This window comes from Carettochelys insculpta, chromosome 10, assembly GCF_033958435.1.
Source record: "Carettochelys insculpta isolate YL-2023 chromosome 10, ASM3395843v1, whole genome shotgun sequence".
Classification (NCBI taxonomy): domain Eukaryota; kingdom Metazoa; phylum Chordata; order Testudines; family Carettochelyidae; genus Carettochelys; species Carettochelys insculpta.
In genome coordinates, this window is record NC_134146.1 from 1,186,430 (window position 1) to 1,204,034 (window position 17,605).

Consider the following 17,605-nt stretch of genomic DNA (forward strand, 5'->3'; position numbering starts at 1 on the left):
CCCCTTTTAAAGCGGGGGGGGCTAGTATAGCCATGACCTCTGGGAATGGGAAGCCATATTTTACCCCTCAGTCCTTGTTCAGACAGGCTTATGGTGTAGTAAGGAAACCTTTCTTGAACCATTTCTAGGGCATCTGCTTTGGGTGGCAAAGGTGGATGGGGTGAACCTGTTGAGAAAATTCAGGTGGTGCAAAGTGTGTCTGATAGTCCATGCTAGATGCCTGGAAGTGTAGCTAGGCCTAAGCAAGCCATGTGGACGTATCAAATTTTATAGTTGAGTCCTGGACCCTTCCGTCAGACTGCAGCTAACGGAGCCATGACCTATGTGTGTGCTTGGAAATGTTTGTGTTTTGCTTTTCAGGTGGGGGAGACAGGAGGACATTAGTGTGGTCTTTTTAACATTAGGCGTTATCTTCCCTTACTGCAGTGCCAGTCTCTTTTCCTCCCAAGATTATTGCAAGGTCCCATAAAAATATAGGACCTAGTCTTGGACTGCTAGAGCTTAAATAGAAACAAGGTGGTAAAAATGTACTACCCTCCAATAAGTTTTAAACACGGATAGTTAATATGGGGCAGAGGAAAGTATTGACTAAGGACAAAATAATGACCGGTTGATGTTCTTTGAAACTGCTCTAACACATGCAATGCATTCCTAAACACCTGTCAGTATGTTTTTTGGCAGTACCAACAGCAAAGCTAGACTCCCAGCAGCTACGGATAGGACCCCATGTGTGCACCTATGGAACTGTGTTCCAATGTGTTTTAATTTAGAAAAATTAGGTTGCAAGCCTACCTGCCTACAATGATACATTTAAAAATGTGTCTAAACTAGTCAGATGTGAAATATCCCATCTATCTTTATAGAGGTATCTAAGTCTAAAGCTGACTGTTTTACTACTGATGACAATAGCTCAGCTACTCTTCCCTGTAAAAGAAATACCTGTTAGGATCTGAATCCTTTAATCTGCTGTGACAAGGAATCAAGCTACTAGAAATGAGGGGTGAAAATTTCTCTCAACTGTGTGTGTGCAGACTCAGTTTAGTCTACCCTCCTGCTTTTTTTGTTTTGGTGTTTTTATAAAACCACATGGAGAGAGCAGTGTGTGACATGACGGTGCAACTGTCTGACCAGAAAAATTGGCAGGGACCAGTGCTACTCTGGACATCTTTGCAAAATCAAAGTTTCAACTTGATTGTGTTCCTTTAAAAGCTGGCTCAGTAAACATGCTAAACTAGTGCAGGTATAGGGTTAACTGTTCATCTTCAAGGTGCCCAAGAAGTCAGTGTCTTCTGCTTGCACATGCTATAACTGGAGCATTTAAGAGTCTACTAAGAAGTGACAACAAATACACCTTTTATATTTAAACATTTACTTTTATTATCAGATGTTTAATGGTCCATGTTTAGTAAAATATTCTGCTATATATGACTCTTGCTGTGGGCCCGTCATCATAGTATGAGTCCCTACCCCGCGGTTCATAAATTCATCCTTGGAACATCCTGTTGAGGCTGAGGAAGTGTTACTCCCATTTTGGAGGCTGAACAAGAGGCAGAGAACAAAAGTAGCATGCCTAAGGTCATATTAAATTCCCAGAAGGGCTGGGAACTTAGGTCTCTGCTTCCCAGTCCCGAACCTCAGCCACAGGCCCATCTTACTCAACAAACTAACTGCTGTAGTAGACTTTACCCCCCGCCACCAATCTCACCATAGTGACACCTGGATAAATTAAAGGCTCATACTTGAACTAGTCCTAGTAAACAGTTTATCCAATTTTTCCATCAAGTTGGATCTTGTCAGCATAGCCTCATCTAAATTTTAGAATTCCATTGCTGAATTTCTGTTCTGTGAATTTCTATGGGGCCAAGGAATTTCACCCTAATCTGCAGCTGGCTGAAGGAAAATCTTTAGTGCCAGACATAACTAAGAGCAACCAACATTGACCTCTTGTGTCACACAGTGAGATGTTTGCAAGGTAGGCTGAGCACCAGTTTCGTGTATCAAACATCCAACAACTGTCTAATAAGGAATGTTGTATAAAATACAGATGCTGACAGTTTTTAGAAGTGACCTACAGGTACAGACATTAAAATCCTGCCAACATTTTAATTTTACATGCAATCTAGCCTCCTATTTGGTGTAAGAACACAAGATGCTATTCTACAAATCACTGTGGATTTTGGTGCCAGCCATCCAGGAGCTGAGTCAGGTAAGACCATGCACTCAAGCAGGTGTGAAACAGTGATATAGGTTTTGGCACTATTCACAGAGCAAAACCCAGCAACTTGACATCGGGGCCTGTAAGACGAGAAAGCCTAACTTAAATCTGCTGGCATCTTATTCTGGCTATGTGGGGAACTCTGTTCAGTTTCAAGATAATTATGGTTTCAGGGTGCAGACTGCTCTGAATATGGTCCCCCTATAGCAACCCATCTAGCCCAGGCTCTTACTAGCAGCCTTTATCCAAGCACCTCAAAAGCACTAATGTATTTATCCTCACAACTCTCTTACAAGGTCATACTGTGCTATCACTCTTGTTCTACAGCTGGGGAACTGACTCCCAGGGACACTCATTAGCCTGGTCCTAATGAAAGGCTGAGCAAAGCTGGAAATTGAACTTGTGCTTCTCACACACCAGCCTGGTATTTGAAACACTGGCTCACCTCTCCTGCTTTGAGCTGATATTTTCTAAGTGATTGCAAACAAGTCTATTTAAATAAATCTTTGGTGCGCTCGCAAAAACTGACACTAAAATAAGGCAGTAATTTATGTGCAAGACTTTCATGAATTAAGATTAAGTCTGCTAAATAGTAAGTTATGGAGAGGGTGGTCTCACAGGCATGGAGATTCTTTAAGATGACAGTAAGTAAAAATGTCAAACTCTTTCCCCTTCTCAAGTCACAACTCATTCCTCCCACTCCCAAAGTCTCGCTATCATAACTCATCCTCCTAATTAACCAACAGGTCCGTTTGCAATTCCTTGTGTTTTATACATTGTCACTGCTCCAGCACAAGGCTTATGCCTGGATTACCTGAAGACTTACAAAAAGCCTGCATTTACAAATCATCAGGAAGTTGGCTTGCAAGACCCAAATAACAAAGAACTTAGATAAAAGCAAAAGTCTGATGTATTTTTGGTAGATTAAAAACAATACTCCGTGATAGAAACTGCAGCTCTTAATGGTGACGTCTGTCTGAGGCAGATCTGAGATGCTCGTTCCCCTTCAATCCAATCTGAAGCAGAATAAACTACAGGAGGAGGGTGGAGTCAGGGCCAATTCTATTTCCAGAGTTCTCCTATGGACTTATTCTGAACTTCCTGCATGGCCGCCTCAGTGAAAGACTTAATTTCATTGTGCAACTCTTCAATGCTCTTTGAAGCATCAACTATCTGTTTCCGAAAGAAAAATACTGCCTTTAAAACACTTCTCAGCGACCCAACACTTTCACCAGAGGAGAAAATAGAACAGGGAAGCCACTGACTGTCTTGGACTTATTTCTACTCTTCCCCACTACAGTGAGAGAGAATGGAGGAGATAAATACTCTCCAGTAAATGTTTCCTGAAACACAAGGTGAGTTCAACATGCTGCACTTGCATACTGCAATCTAAGTAAGGATCTTGAAACATTAATGAAATAAGTCTCAGGATATCCCTGTGAGATACAAAAATATCCCCCTTTCTACATTTGGAGAAACTGGAAGGCAAGCTAAGCTTAGAGATGTGTTGCCCCTGTGGCAGGAAATTCTGTTAGCACTTCATCTTTACAGCTGAACAGAAGGGTGGTCAAATAAAGGAAACACCAATGTGCTATTATCAATTACACCAAGATATCCCAGGCCACCAGTAAACCCAGAAATTAGAGTTTTTGCACAGTTTGGACCAGAACAGTTGAATTTTAAAAGATAGTTAATGATTTTTCATGCAAGTTGCTGTTCACTTATTGATACAAATACATCATAATTGGTAAGGTCAGCACACTTCTATGGCTTTAGACTATTTAAAAGACTAATGAGCAGAATGAAGTTAGCAACTGATTAAGGAATTGTTCCAAGAGATTCGGATTTTGATGGGGCATAGCAACTCTCAGGTAAAAAATTCTCAGCTCACTGAATCCCTGGTTAACAGATGAATTTAGAGTCAAGCTGACTGAACAGTCCACAATAGTTTATCCAGCTTTGTTTTCTCTTCATCGAGATTGCAATTTCCTCAATGTATTTATTATTTTTGGGGGGAGGGGGAAAAATAGTCCTGTACTATCTTAAAGACAAATTTATTTATTATGTAGTGAACTTTTTGTGGGTAAGAAACTTCAGATTTTCATTACCTAATAAATACATTTGTTAGTCTTTATGGTGCTACAGGCTAACACAGCTACTCCTCTGAGATTATTGTATGAAAGTATTCAACATGGTTTTAAGTCCGCGAATTGTCTGAGCAGTTCTGAGGGGCTGATATTCAATCCAGTCACTGCTGTCCTACCTTTAACAGCATAAATGGTAACTAACAGAATACAGGGACGATTTTCAAAGCCATGTTAGGAGCCCTTGATACTGTTTCAGGCTCTGTTGTGTTTAAAATAAGTGACCTGCAAAAAATTAATAGTTTGGTAATACTTTAGATTGGAACTCCCCCTGATCTGTAGATCCAGACCAAGGAAATGCAGGTCACCAACTGCAGGAATGGGAGATCAGGTTTTCAAGCCAGTTGTACAAACAATCAGTATTTTCAAAAGTGTGGTTAATTAACAGTAATTTAATATCTGAAGTGTTCACTTACTTTCTTGACCTAGTCTTATATCCAGTCACCTGAATGATGAGTCACATTCTCTGAGAACAAGATGGCATCTCCCTGTGACAGTGCTACACTATAGCAGTTTTGTCTTCACGACTTAGCTGGATTAGAAAATCCTTTACAGAACAGTTTTTTTCCTTGAAGGGGGCACCAAAGGATTAAATATTGAGAAGCCTGGTTTCAATTCACTGTCCCCTATAGAGCCCTCCTGGGAGATTATTCACTTACCTTCCAGTTTAAAGTCTTGTCCTTTATCAGATGGTGGTAGTTCTGTAAAACTTTCTCCTGGAATGAGCGGCTTTCATAGCGTTCATTTCCAAAGTCCCCTCTTTCTGCTGCCTCCAAGGTGCTCAAATGAAGAAATAGGATCAAATCTGGCTTTGGAAGCCCAACATCAGGCTGTTTGCACCAATCCATGGAAAAATTCTGTTCAAAGTAGGAAGAAGTAAATTGGAGGTGGAAGAAACAAAATCAATGAAAATGAAAAAAGCAGAGCAACAGGAGACTAGCAGGAAAAGAATGCGAGTAAAACAAACAGCCAGTGAAGAACTATAACAGGTGGACCAGATTCTCAGTGTAAATCAATGTAGCTCCACTGATTTCAAAGGAGCTATGCCAGCTTACTCCAGCTGAAAGTACCCCACTTGTGTACTAGAAAGGATACCCTTACAGCTGCGATGGACAACCCGGACTAGTGAGTTGGCCACTTGAGTAGCTCTCCACCTCAACTGCACTAAGGCTGTCACTAAGACTATTTCCTGGGATAAGGTAGTTTTGCTAACTGCACTTGCCTAGCTATAGTTTGCCGGGGGTGATGAGTGGTACACATCAGTGCTCTGAGTGTATGGAGGGGGAGTGCATGGTTCTCAGTCAATGCTGTGTGCATTCAGCACACACCTCACTTCATGGGTCCTTGCTTTAAGTGTAGGTCACTTTAATAATGGTTAAAAATACATGAATGGAAACCAGTGGCATCTAACAACCCTGCACATAAGTAACAAACAAAATGTCTCATGGGCCACAGGTTACCCATCAGTAACTTACAGCCTACTCTTCAGAAGTACTGTGAAGCTGTAGCTCTTACATAAGTCAACATAAACTAAAGGTGCTCAACACCTTATCAGATGAGATCATTGACACTTAAATGTTGAATCGCTCTTTCAAATAACTACATAGACAATAACAAGGCCCAGGGAGTTCTATCCAACAGTTGCTTTTTTTATGAAAGCATTCTTTACCAAAATGGCAGACAGTATGAGAACATTTATGGCTTGCTCTGTTCACTGATCTAGCCATAGAACATCTTTTAGACCATCTTTGCTAATACAGTACTTATGTTTAAGAAAGGAAAAAATGACCCAGGAAATTAGAGGCTTCTTAATTTAACATGAATTTATATGGTCTTGGAACAAATTTTGAAAGAGTAAGTTATGAAGAACATACATGTAAATAAATGGTAACTGGGATAAAATGCAACATGCCAGACTAACCTGATCTTTCTTTAAGATTACATTTCCTTTGTCTAAAAATCTTATCTACCTGGATATCAGTAAGCTATGGGATACACTTCCACAAGGAAATGTAGTTACATGAGAGAAGAGGGGGATTAATACAAGACTCAAAACATAAGAACATAAGAATGGCCATACTGGGTCAGACCAAAGGTCCATCAAGCCCAGCATCCCATCTGCCGACGGTGGCCAATGCCAGGTGCCCCAGAAAAGGAGAACAGAAGACAAGTGATTTATCTCCTGCCATCCATCTCCTGCCCTTGTTATGAAGGCTAGGGCACCATACTTTATCCCTGGCTAATAGCCATTTATGGACCTGACCTGCAAAAATTTATCAAGCTCTTTTTTAAACCCTAATAGAGTCCTGGCCTTCACAGCCTCCTCGGGCAAGGAGTTCCACAGGTTGACTGTGCGCTGTGTGAAGAAAAATTTCCTTTTATTAGTTTTGAACCTACTACCCATCAATTTCATTTGGTGTCCCCTAGTTCTTGTATTATGGGAAAAGGTAAATAATTTTTCTATATTCACTTTCTCCACACCGTTCATGATTTTATATACCTCTATCATATCGCCCCTCAATCGCCTTTTTTCCAAACTGAAAAGTCCCAGTCTCTCTAGCCTCTCCCCATATGGGACCCTTTCCAAGCCCCTAATCATCTTAGTCGCCCTTTTCTGAACCTTTTCTAATGCCAATATATCTTTTTTGAGGTGAGGAGACCACATCTGCACGCAGTACTCGAGATGTGGGCGTACCATAGTTTTATATAGGGGAAGTATGATATCTTTTGTCTTATTATCGATCCCTTTTTTAATAATTCCTAACATCCTATTTGCCTTACTAACTGCCGCTGCACACTGCGTGGATGTCTTCAGAGAACTATCCACTATAACTCCAAGATCCCTTTCCTGATCTGTCGTAGCTAAATTTGACCCCATCATGTAGTACGTGTAATTTGGGTTATTTTTTCCAACATGCATTACCTTACACTTACCCACATTAAATTTCATTTGCCATTTTGCTGCCCAATCACTCAGTTTGCTGAGATCTTTTTGTAGTTCTTCACAATCCCTTTTGCTTTTGACTGTCCTGAACAACTTGGTGTCATCTGCAAACTTTGCCACCTCACTGCTTACCTCATTTTCTAGATCATTGATGAACAAGTTGAACAGGATCGGTCCCAGGACTGACCCCTGGGGAACACCACTAGTTACCCCCCTCCATTGTGAAAATTTACCATTTATTCCAACCCTTTGTTTTCTGTCTATTAACCAATTCCCGATCCATGAAAGGACCTTTCCTCCTATCCCATGACCACCTAATTTACATAAAAGCCTTTGGTGTGGGACCGTGTCAAAGGCTTTCTGGAAATCTAGGTATATTATGTCCACTGGGTGCCCCTTGTCCGCATGTTTATTAACCCCTTCAAAGAATTCTAATAGATTAGACAGACATGACTTCCCTCTGCAAAAACCATGCTGACTTTTGCCCAACAATTCGTGCTCTTCTATGTGCCTTGCAATTTTACTCTTTACTAGTGTTTCTACTAATTTACCTGGTACTGATGTTAAACTTATCGGTCTATAATTGCCAGGATCTCCTCTAGAGCCTTTTTTAAATATTGGTGTTATATTGGCCGTCTTCCAGTCATTTGGTACCAAAGTGGATTTAAAGGATAGGTTACAAACCACTGTTAATAACTCCGCAATTTCACATTTGAGTTCTTTCAGAACCCTTGGGTGAATGCCATCTGGTCCTGGAGACTTGTTACTATTCAGCTTATCAATTAATTCCAAAACCTCCTCTAATGTCACTTCAATCTGAGTGAGTTCCTCAGATTTGTCGCCTAAAAAGGCTGGCTCAGATTTAGGAACCTCTGTAACATCTTCAGCCGTGAAGACTGAAGCAAAGAAATCATTTAATCGCTCCGCAATGGCACTGTCTTCCTTGATCGCTCCTTTTATATCTTTATCATCCAAGGGCCCCACTGCTTTTTTAGCAGGCTTCCTGCTTCTAATGTATTTAAAAAACATTTTACTATTGTTTTTTGAATTTTTGGCTAGCTGTTCCTCAAACTCTTTTTTGGCTTTTCTTACTACATTATGACAGTTAATTTGGGAGTGTTTATGTTCCTTTCTATTTTCCTCACTAGGATTTGACTTCCACTTTTTAAAAGCTGCCCTTTTCTCTCTCACTGCCTTTTTAACATGGCTGTTTAGCCATGGTGGTTCTTTGTTAGGTCTCTTACTGTGTTTTTTTATTTGGGGTACACATTTAAGTTGGGCCTCTAGTATGGTGTCTTTAAACAGTTTCCATGCAGCTTCCAGGGATTTTAGTTTAATTACTCTACCTTTTAGTTTCTGTTTAACTAGCTTCCTCATTTTAGTGTAATTCCCCTTTTTGAAATTAAATGCCAGAGTGTTTGACCGCTGCGGTGTTCTTCCCAACACAGGAATATTAAAAGTTATTATATTGTGGTCACTATTTCCAAGCGGTCCAGTAACAGTTACCTCTTGGACCAGATCCTGCGTTCCAGTCAAGACTAGATCGAGAATCGACTCTCCCCTTGTGGGTTCCTGTACTAGCTGCTCCAAGAAGCAGTCATTTAAGGCATCAAGAAATTTAATCTCTGAATCCCGTCCTGAGGTGACATGCACCCAATCAATATGGGGATAATTGAAATCTCCTATTATTACTGTGTTTTTTATTTTGATAGCCTCTCTAATCTCCCTCATCATTTCAGCATCACTATCACTGTCCTGGTTAGGTGGTCGGTAATATATTCCTAATGCCATATTCATATTAGAGGAATGAACTGTTATCCATAATGATTCTATGGAACATTTTGATTCCTTTAGGATTTTTACTTCATTTGATTCTATATTATCCTTCACATATAGTACCACTCCGCCACCCGCACGACCTGTTCTGTCTTTCCGATATAATTTATATCCCGGTATGATAGTGTCCCACTGATTGTCCTCATTCCACCATGTTTCTGAGATGCCTATTATGTCAACTTCCTCCTTTGATATGAGGTACTCCAGTTCACCCATCTTATTAGACAGACTCCTAGCATTAGTGTAAAAGCACTTTAAAAAACTACCACTATTTATATGTCCGCCTTTCACAGACGCGTTGGATTTTTTTATGCACGATTGTTTCACATCTGATCTTGCCCATATATTATTTCCCACGTTCCCTATCTGACTAACTTCTAGGGAATCCCTGTCTATGGAGCCTCGTGTAAGAGAAGTCTCCGTCCGATCCAGGTGCTCCCCCGCACCAATCGGCTTTCCCCCACCTCTTAGTTTAAAAACTGCTCTATGACCTTTTTAATGTTTAATGCCAGCAGTCTGGATCCACCTTGATTTAGGTGGAGCCCATCATTCCTGTATAGGCTCCCCCTACCCCAAAAGTGTCCCCAGTTCCTAATAAATCTAAACCCCTCTTCCCTACACCATCGTCTCATCCACGCATTGAGACTCTGAAGTTCTGCCTGTCTATCTGGCCCTGCGCGTGGAACTGGAAGCATTTCAGAGAATGCCACCAAAGATGTTCTGGATTTCAGTCTCTTTCCTAGTAACCTAAATTTGGCCTCCAGAACATCTCTTCTACCCTTCCCTATGTCATTGGTACCAACATGTACCACGATGACCGGCTCCTCCCCAGCACTGCCCATAAGTCTGTCTAGATGCCTCGAGAGATCCGCAACCTTTGCACCAGGCAGGCAAGTCACCATACGGTTCTCCCGGTCATCACAAACCCAACTATCTATATTTCTAATGATCGAATCCCCCACTACTAAAACCTGCTTCTTCCTAACAGCTGGTGCTCCCTCCCCCAGAGAAGTATCCTCGGCACGAGGAAAAGGTGGATAAGGAACTGGTTAAAGGAGAGATTGTGTGTCATGCTGACCAGTAAATGGTCAGACTTGGAGAGTTACTAATGAAATTCCTCAGGGATCAGTCCTGGAACCAATCTTATTTAACATTTTCATTCATGATCATGGCACAAAAAGTTGTAGTATGGTAATACAATTTCCAGATGACACAAAGTTGAGCAGCACTGCCAATATAAAGGAGGACTGGAATATCATAAGAAATTTGATTTGGATGATCCTGAAAACTGGAGTAACAGAAATGAAAATCCTGTACTTATGAGTTACTAAGAAGAATTTTGGCTGGAGACTTCAGTTGAGGAGGAGAAGGATTGGGGTGTGCTAGATGATCAGAGGAAGACTTGAGCAACTAGGGTGATGAAGCCATGAAAATGGTTAATGCAATCATAGGATGCATCAGGTAAGTTATTTACAGTAGAGATTGGGAAGTGTTAGTACCATTATACAAAGCACTGGTGAGACTTCATCTAGAAATGTGTGCAATTCTGTCTCCCATGTTTCAGGAAGATGAATTCAGACTAGAATAGGTACAGAGAAGAGCTGCTCAGGTGACCAGAGGAATGGAGAACACGTCTACCAAGACCTAAGGAGAATGACTTGTTGAAAATTAAGTGGCAATGAATGCTCTCTAGAAATTGATCAGAAGGATAAATATTAGGAAGGGACAGGAGTTATTTAAGTTAAACGGAAGTGTGGATATAAGAACATATGGATATAAATGGGCCAGCAGCAAGTTTAGGCTTGAAATATGTGAAGTCTTGAAGATTTGGTAACCATCAGACAAGTGACGTTCTAGAAGGGCTTTCCAAAGGGAACAGTGGGAGGAAAAAAGCTTAACCAGGGCCAGGACTAAACATGTTAAGTTTATGAAAGGGTTGGTATATTGAGGTTGCCTAGAATGGCACGTAGCTGATCTGCAACTGCTAGTAGTAAATATCTCCCATGACTGGAAATGGGACACTAGGTGGGAAGGGCTCTGCATTACTACAGTGGATTCTTTATGAGGAGTCTGACTGGTGGGTCCTACCCTCATGCTTAGTCTAACTGATACCATATTTGTAGGGTGACCATATCTCTGTCCCAAATACAGGACAGGGTGCAATGGGCTGGAGGAGGGGCAGCTCCTCCCAGCTCCACCAAGCTCCAGGGAGCTGGGAAGGAGGCAGCAGCCACCAGCCCTACCCACAGGAGCCCCAGGGAAGCAGCACAGATGCAGAAGCTGCCAAAGCTCCTGTCTGCTTCCCAGCAAGGAGGCCCTAACCTGCTGGCTCCCTCTGTTGCAGAGAGCGTCTACTGACATACAGTACATGCTCTGGCCAGCAGCTACACCTGCACAGCTGCTGGCGGAAGAGGCCAGCGGCAGAGGGCCCAAATACGGGACAATCAGTCCCTTTTAAAAACTAAGTAGGGATGCCTTTTTGGCACCCCAAATATGGGACTGTCCCCCCAAATACAGGATGGTCACTCTACATATTTGGGGTCAGGGAAGACTTTTCCTTGAGGTCAGATTTCCAGAGACCTTTGGAGATTTTTCATCTGTCTTTGTAGCATGGGTCATGGTTCACTGGAACGTGTGGATTCTCTATAACTGGAAGTCTTTAAATCTCAGTTAGACATTAAGGTTCTGTTATAGGGATGGGTGGATGAAGTCTTGTGGCCTTTGATATACCTGAGGTCAGACCAGATAATCAAAATGGCCCATTTCTGGCCTTGAAGTCTACATATTGCTAAAGATGGTAGAAAATCAACTCACCAAGCCTATAAAGCTTTTGCCTCTCACTCACAAATATAATTCCTTCCATTAACTTCTTTGATTACAGGATGTGTGGTAAAATCTTAGTGTCCAGTTTCTCTGGGCTACAACAGGAAATGGGGGTCTTGAGCAGAGATGAACAGTAATGACCATAATAAGGCAAGTACTTTCAACAGTTACTGAAAGTTTTAAACTGTGATGTTTGATAGAATACTCTGATCTATACCTTTATATGTAATTAGTGTATCCCAGATCTGTGTAACACCATATCCAGATTGACTGATTTACAAGCTGCAAATCAATTCATTTCCATGCAAAGAAAATTAAACCATTCATTTACAGGTACAGCCTAGGTCTACATAATCTATTTTATAAATTTCGGCCAAATGTACTTTTTCTAACAGGTTATTTTGCGTGTCAGTCATTGTAAGAGAAGTGGTTGGTCTGTTCTGATCTCTTGGCTGAACTTCTCTCTTTGATTTCAAGCCATGGCTACGTCTACACGAGCCCCAAACTTCGAAATGGCCACGCAAATGGCCATTTCTAAGTTTACTAATGGAGCGCTGAAATGCATATTCAGCGCTTCATTAGCATGCGGGCGGCAGCGGCACTTCGAAATTGACGCACCTGGCCGCCGCACATCTCGTCCCGACGGGGCTCCTTTTCGAAAGGACCCCGCCTACTTCAAAGTGCCACAGCCGCCCGCATGCTAATGAAGCGCTGAATATGCATTTCAGCGCTTCATTAGTAAACTTCAAAATGGCCATTTGCATGGCCATTTTGAAGTTTGGGGCTCGTGTAAACACGGCCCATGAGTGTTCTTTTCACTGTATAAGAGCACTGGTTAGCACGCTAAGTGACATGAACTTTCAAGCTATGTCTACACTAGCCCTAACGTTGAAATGGCCATTTCGAAGTTTACTAATGAAGCGCTGAAATGCATATTCAGCGCTTCATTAGCATGTGGGCAGCCGCAGCACTTCGAAATTGATGCGGCTCACTCAGACAGGGCTCCTTTTCGAAAGGACCCCGCCTACTTCGAAGTCCCCTTATTCCCATCTGCTCATTGAAATAAGGGGACTTCAAAGTAGGCGGGGTCCTTTCGAAAAGGAGCCCCGTCTGAAAGAGCTGCGTGGCAGCGAGCCACGTCAATTTCGAAGTGCCACGGGCCACATGCTAATAAGGCGCTGAATATGTATTTCAGCGCTTCATTAGTAAACTTCGAAATGGCCATTTGCATGGCCATTTCGAAGTTTGGGGCTAGTGTAAACACAGCCTCAGTGTTCATATTCCTAACTCCACTACAAGATCGTAACTGTAAACATCAATTTCCACCCCATACATATACTTGGTGCGATATCCCAGAATACCCTCCCAATGAGAGAGAGAACTGCTTCTCCGTTCATTCACTCACCTTTTTCGCGCTTGTGAAGGCCACCCCAGAAAAGGCATATCTGTCCACCACTAGAGTGATGCCTTGATTTAACTTCTCTTTAATCAATGGCCTGAACAACGATAAACACATTACGTTCCATTGTACCCAGGCAGAAATGCAAAGAATTCTACACAAGACACTGCAGATGGTCTCTTTTCAATTGGCTGTTGTAATTTGCTATGGTGATCTCCAGCCACTGCATGGGTCACAGAAGTTTGACACTTGAGACTGTGATTTTTATTTTTAGCACTGTTATCCAGACTCAGTGCACATAGCAACCTGGCTCAAGTCCTGCAATGAGCTCTCCCACTGATGGACCTCGAGCATGTGCAGAGACTTACTGTAATCAAAGACAGTCTACACAAGTGCCAGTGTCTCCCAGCTTAGAGCTCATTGGAACCAGGGTGCCTTAAGTCAGAGCAAAGTTGGGGAGTTTATTCCAGAGGGGTTTAATCACCTGCTACTCTCACTGAAGCTCTAGTGAGGGAGGCTTAGCATCAAGTCATAAGCTTTTATTAGACCTGAGAGCAGTGAGCTGCTCACAAATGAATAGTTCTTACATTTTCTTCTCCTATACGCATGTTGAAGTAAAAAGCTGTCTCTGGGCTACTCCCATCCATCTTAAATCACTTGGAAGTTTCATCACAATTTCCCTTGATTAAAATTCAGGGAGTAAGACTCAATCAGAAGTGCTAGAGACTCGTCAGAATCTTGCTGAATATTGGCCGTGTCTACACTTAGCCAAAATTTTGAAAGGGTCATGCTAATGGCCAAACTGGAGAATACTAATGAGGTGCTGAAATGAATATTCAGCACCTCATTAGCATACTGCCGGCCACGGCACTGTGAAAGTGGCACATTTCGATCACGCGTGGCTCATCTACATGGGGCCCTTTTCAAAGGGCCCCGCAAATGTTGAAATCCCCTTATTCCTATCAGCGATCAAAGTGCCGTGGCCAGCAACATGCTAATGAGGCACTGATTATTCATTTCAGTGTCTCATGAGTATTCCCTGATTTGGCCATTAGCGTGGCCCTTTTGAAATTCTGGCCAAGTGTAGACACAGCCATTGTTTACAATGAATTAATATGAATAGTGTAAATTTAGAGTCCATAAAGTTCATGGACTTCCAGTCACAGTCTAATTCGAGACAATGCTAACACACACTTCTTTCAGTGGTGAAAGAGCCGGCCACCAACCCCGAAAAGCAAGCCCTGAGCCCTAGGAATAAGGTTAACATTAGAGCCCTTTCACCTGGGAAAGGGTTGTGAAGCTGATATCAATCGATTTATAACTTGAGCCCTAGGAACTAGATAAAGGTCTAGAGTGTAGGGTTAACACTTGGGATTCAAAGCTGTGCATATTACTTCTAAACTCAAAAAGAATAATATTTACACTTGTTCCCAGCGGTTAGCAGAAAATAGCAGATGTACTGTGTGGTCTTCCAAGTTGCTCTTGTTCTCCAAGTAGGAGCTAATGAGCTTTCCAATTTCTGTTGTTCTGTCTGCAAGAAAGAGTACAAGGACATAAGAACAGCCATACGGGGTCAGACCAAAGGTCCATCCAGCCCAATAGCCTGTCTGCCGACTGTGGCCAGTGCCAGGTGTCCCAGAGGGGGTGGATCGAAGACAATAATCAAGCAATTTGTCTCCTTCCACCCATCTCCAGCCTCTGACAATTAGACACCAGGGACACCATTCCTACCCTTGGCTAATAGTCTTTTATGGACCTAACCTCAATGAATTTATCTAGCTCTTTCTTAAATTCTGTTATAGTCCTAGCCTTCACAGTCTCCTCTGGCAAGGAGTTCCACAGATTAACTATGCACTACGTGAAGAAGAGCTTTCTTTTATTAGTTTTAAACCTGCTACCCATTAATTTAATTTGTTGTCCTCTAGTTCTTGTAAAATGGGCTCAAGTAAATAACTTCTCTTTATTCACCCTCTCCACACCTGTCATAATTTTATGTCCCCCCCCTCAGTCTTGTCCAGGGTAGAGTAAACTGAAGAGACAGAGAGGAGTAAATGTACTAAAGGAGGTAAAGATGACTGAAACACCATGCCTCTTGTTTTTTCTAGTGTGACAATGCATTCCCATCACATAGGGTTCAGTGTGACAGGCAAGGGACTATGCAACGCCATAGCTCAATGCAACTGCAGGTCTCAGTGTTACATTCCTCAATGTTTTCAGTACAGTAAACCCTCTATGTCTCCAGTTAACGCAACTGCCACCTCTGACAGAAGCAGGGAAACAGTTCCTGTCAGGGGTGACAGCCTGACTCTTGTCTGCTGCCCCTGATGGGAGCTGTTTCTCAGTCCTGGGAGTAGCAAGGAGCTGGGAACCAGGTGGGAGCAGCAGCCTGGCTCCCAGGTCCTCTCTGCTTGCAAAGAATGGAAGGGAGCCAGGCTGCCCCTGGTTCCTGACTCCCCTCCCCTGGCTGGAGCCAGGAAACTGACCAATGCTGCTGTCCTGTCAGTTTTCCAGCTCTCTGATGGGAGCCAGGGTGCTGCCTGGTTCCCAGCTCCCCTCTGCTGTAAGTGGTGAACTGACCAGCCATGAGCTCCTCAGTTTCCCAGGTCCTGCTAGCAGTGGGGAGTTGGTAAACAGGCTGCCACTTGGTTCCTGTCTCTCCACTGCTTGAGGGACCCGGGAAACTGACCAACACATGGCTAGGTGTGCTGTGGAATTGTTGTGCTGGTCAGTTTCATGGCTCCTGTTCCCCCCCACCCACGTGCAGGAAAATGTTGAGTTACACAGGGGGTGCAGGAACTCAACCCCCAGGTAACTGGAGGGTTTATTGTAACTGGAGTGAGAGGGGTGGGGGGGAGGCACAGAAGATGACAAGGCCATCCCCAGGCACACAAAGTATGCAGTTTTATACAGCAGTGGTTCCCAACCTTTTCAGTAATATGGCACACTTCAATGAGACACACAATTCCACAGCACACCTGCTTTTTTCAGCTGAATCAATTGCTCAAACATCACATTTACTTACATTTGCTATGGTCACAGTCTTACCAGAGAGGTTTGCAATATAGCAGTGCATACAATAAACTAAACAAGGATCAAATGCATTAATGTCTCAAGTCAACCACAGAGCATGCTGTCTTCCACAGATCAAAGGAAGGCAGGCAAGCCAATATGTGCTATCCTAGGAATGCTGAGTAATTATTTGATGGTGAAGGGTTACTCAGTTGCTTAGGGGGGCAGGGAGAGGTAGTTCCAGAGAGTAGGAGATGCTCTGCAAAGAGCTACAGTGAGGGGAAATTAATGCAATTTCAGGGCCCACTCGGACGGTTCTGAAGGCACACTGGTTGAAAACTACTCACGCAGGGTGCCACTAAAGATGGGGCACCACTTTGTCTTAAATTAAGTCGTGCCCTGCATATGCCCAGCAGAACGGGCTCCTGCTGCGTCCGTCAGTGCCCATCCCCTGGCCTCCACCCATCCTCCGCCCCACTGCCCAAGCCCCAGGGCCCCTTTGCCCCCTGCTCTACTTCCCTTTCCCACCGACCAAGTGGCCCACCGCCTGCTCTGATGCCCCCGCTCCAGCCCCTTGCTTTGTCTCCTGACCCACAGCTGCGGTGGCTGCTCTGCCCCCATTCCGTCTGCTCCCCAAGCAGCCTCCCCGGCCTGCCCCCCACGGCCCTGGAGCACAGCCCTCCACCCGGCAGAGTGGCAGCCCAGCGGGGAGGGCAGGAGGCGGCCCGTTAAGCGCACTAGGCCTCTAGCTGCAGGGCCATATGAGCGGGGCAGGAGGGGCACGGGGTTCTTCTCCCGGCGGAAGCCCGAACTGCCACGCTCGCTGCACCCCGCAGCCGCCCCCACCCCGGGTCTCGCCTCCCCCATGCCCGCCCCTGGAGGCGGCACCAGGACCGCCAGGGGTCCTGGGGCGGCGCGAAGGAGGCTCCCCCCCGTACCCGGGAATCGCAGCAGCTCGGCGCGATGCCCCGCCGCCCGCAGCGCCTCCACCAGCCTCCGGCTCTGCGTAGTCTTCCCGGTGCGGTCCACGCCCTCCAGCACCACCAGCGCCCCACGCCTACAAGCCATGCCAGCGGCTCCCGCCCAGAGCCGCGCGGGAACAGGCAGCCGCGCTCCGCCCCGCCGCCGCAGCCCCACGCTGGGGGGAGGCCCGGGACAGAGGGCGGGTGGGCGTCACTGCGCGCCTGCGGCGGGGCGGGGTCCGGACTGTCACTGCCCTGGTGGGCGAGTTCCAG

At 44.2% G+C, this 17,605-nt stretch overlaps 1 protein-coding gene across 1 annotated transcript; it reads right to left on the reverse strand.

Moving 5' to 3' along the window:
• Positions 1–1,352: 1,352 nt before the first annotated feature.
• DTYMK (deoxythymidylate kinase) lies at positions 1,353–17,604 on the reverse strand. The gene is made up of 5 exons (XM_075004740.1): positions 17,309–17,604; positions 14,784–14,892; positions 13,368–13,458; positions 5,019–5,216; positions 1,353–3,388 (listed from the first exon to the last, which is right to left on the reverse strand). Exons 1-5 carry the CDS (start codon positions 17,436–17,438, stop codon positions 3,278–3,280), a joined length of 639 nt encoding a protein of 212 aa, XP_074860841.1. The 5' UTR covers positions 17,439–17,604; the 3' UTR covers positions 1,353–3,277.
• Position 17,605: the final 1 nt, after the last annotated feature.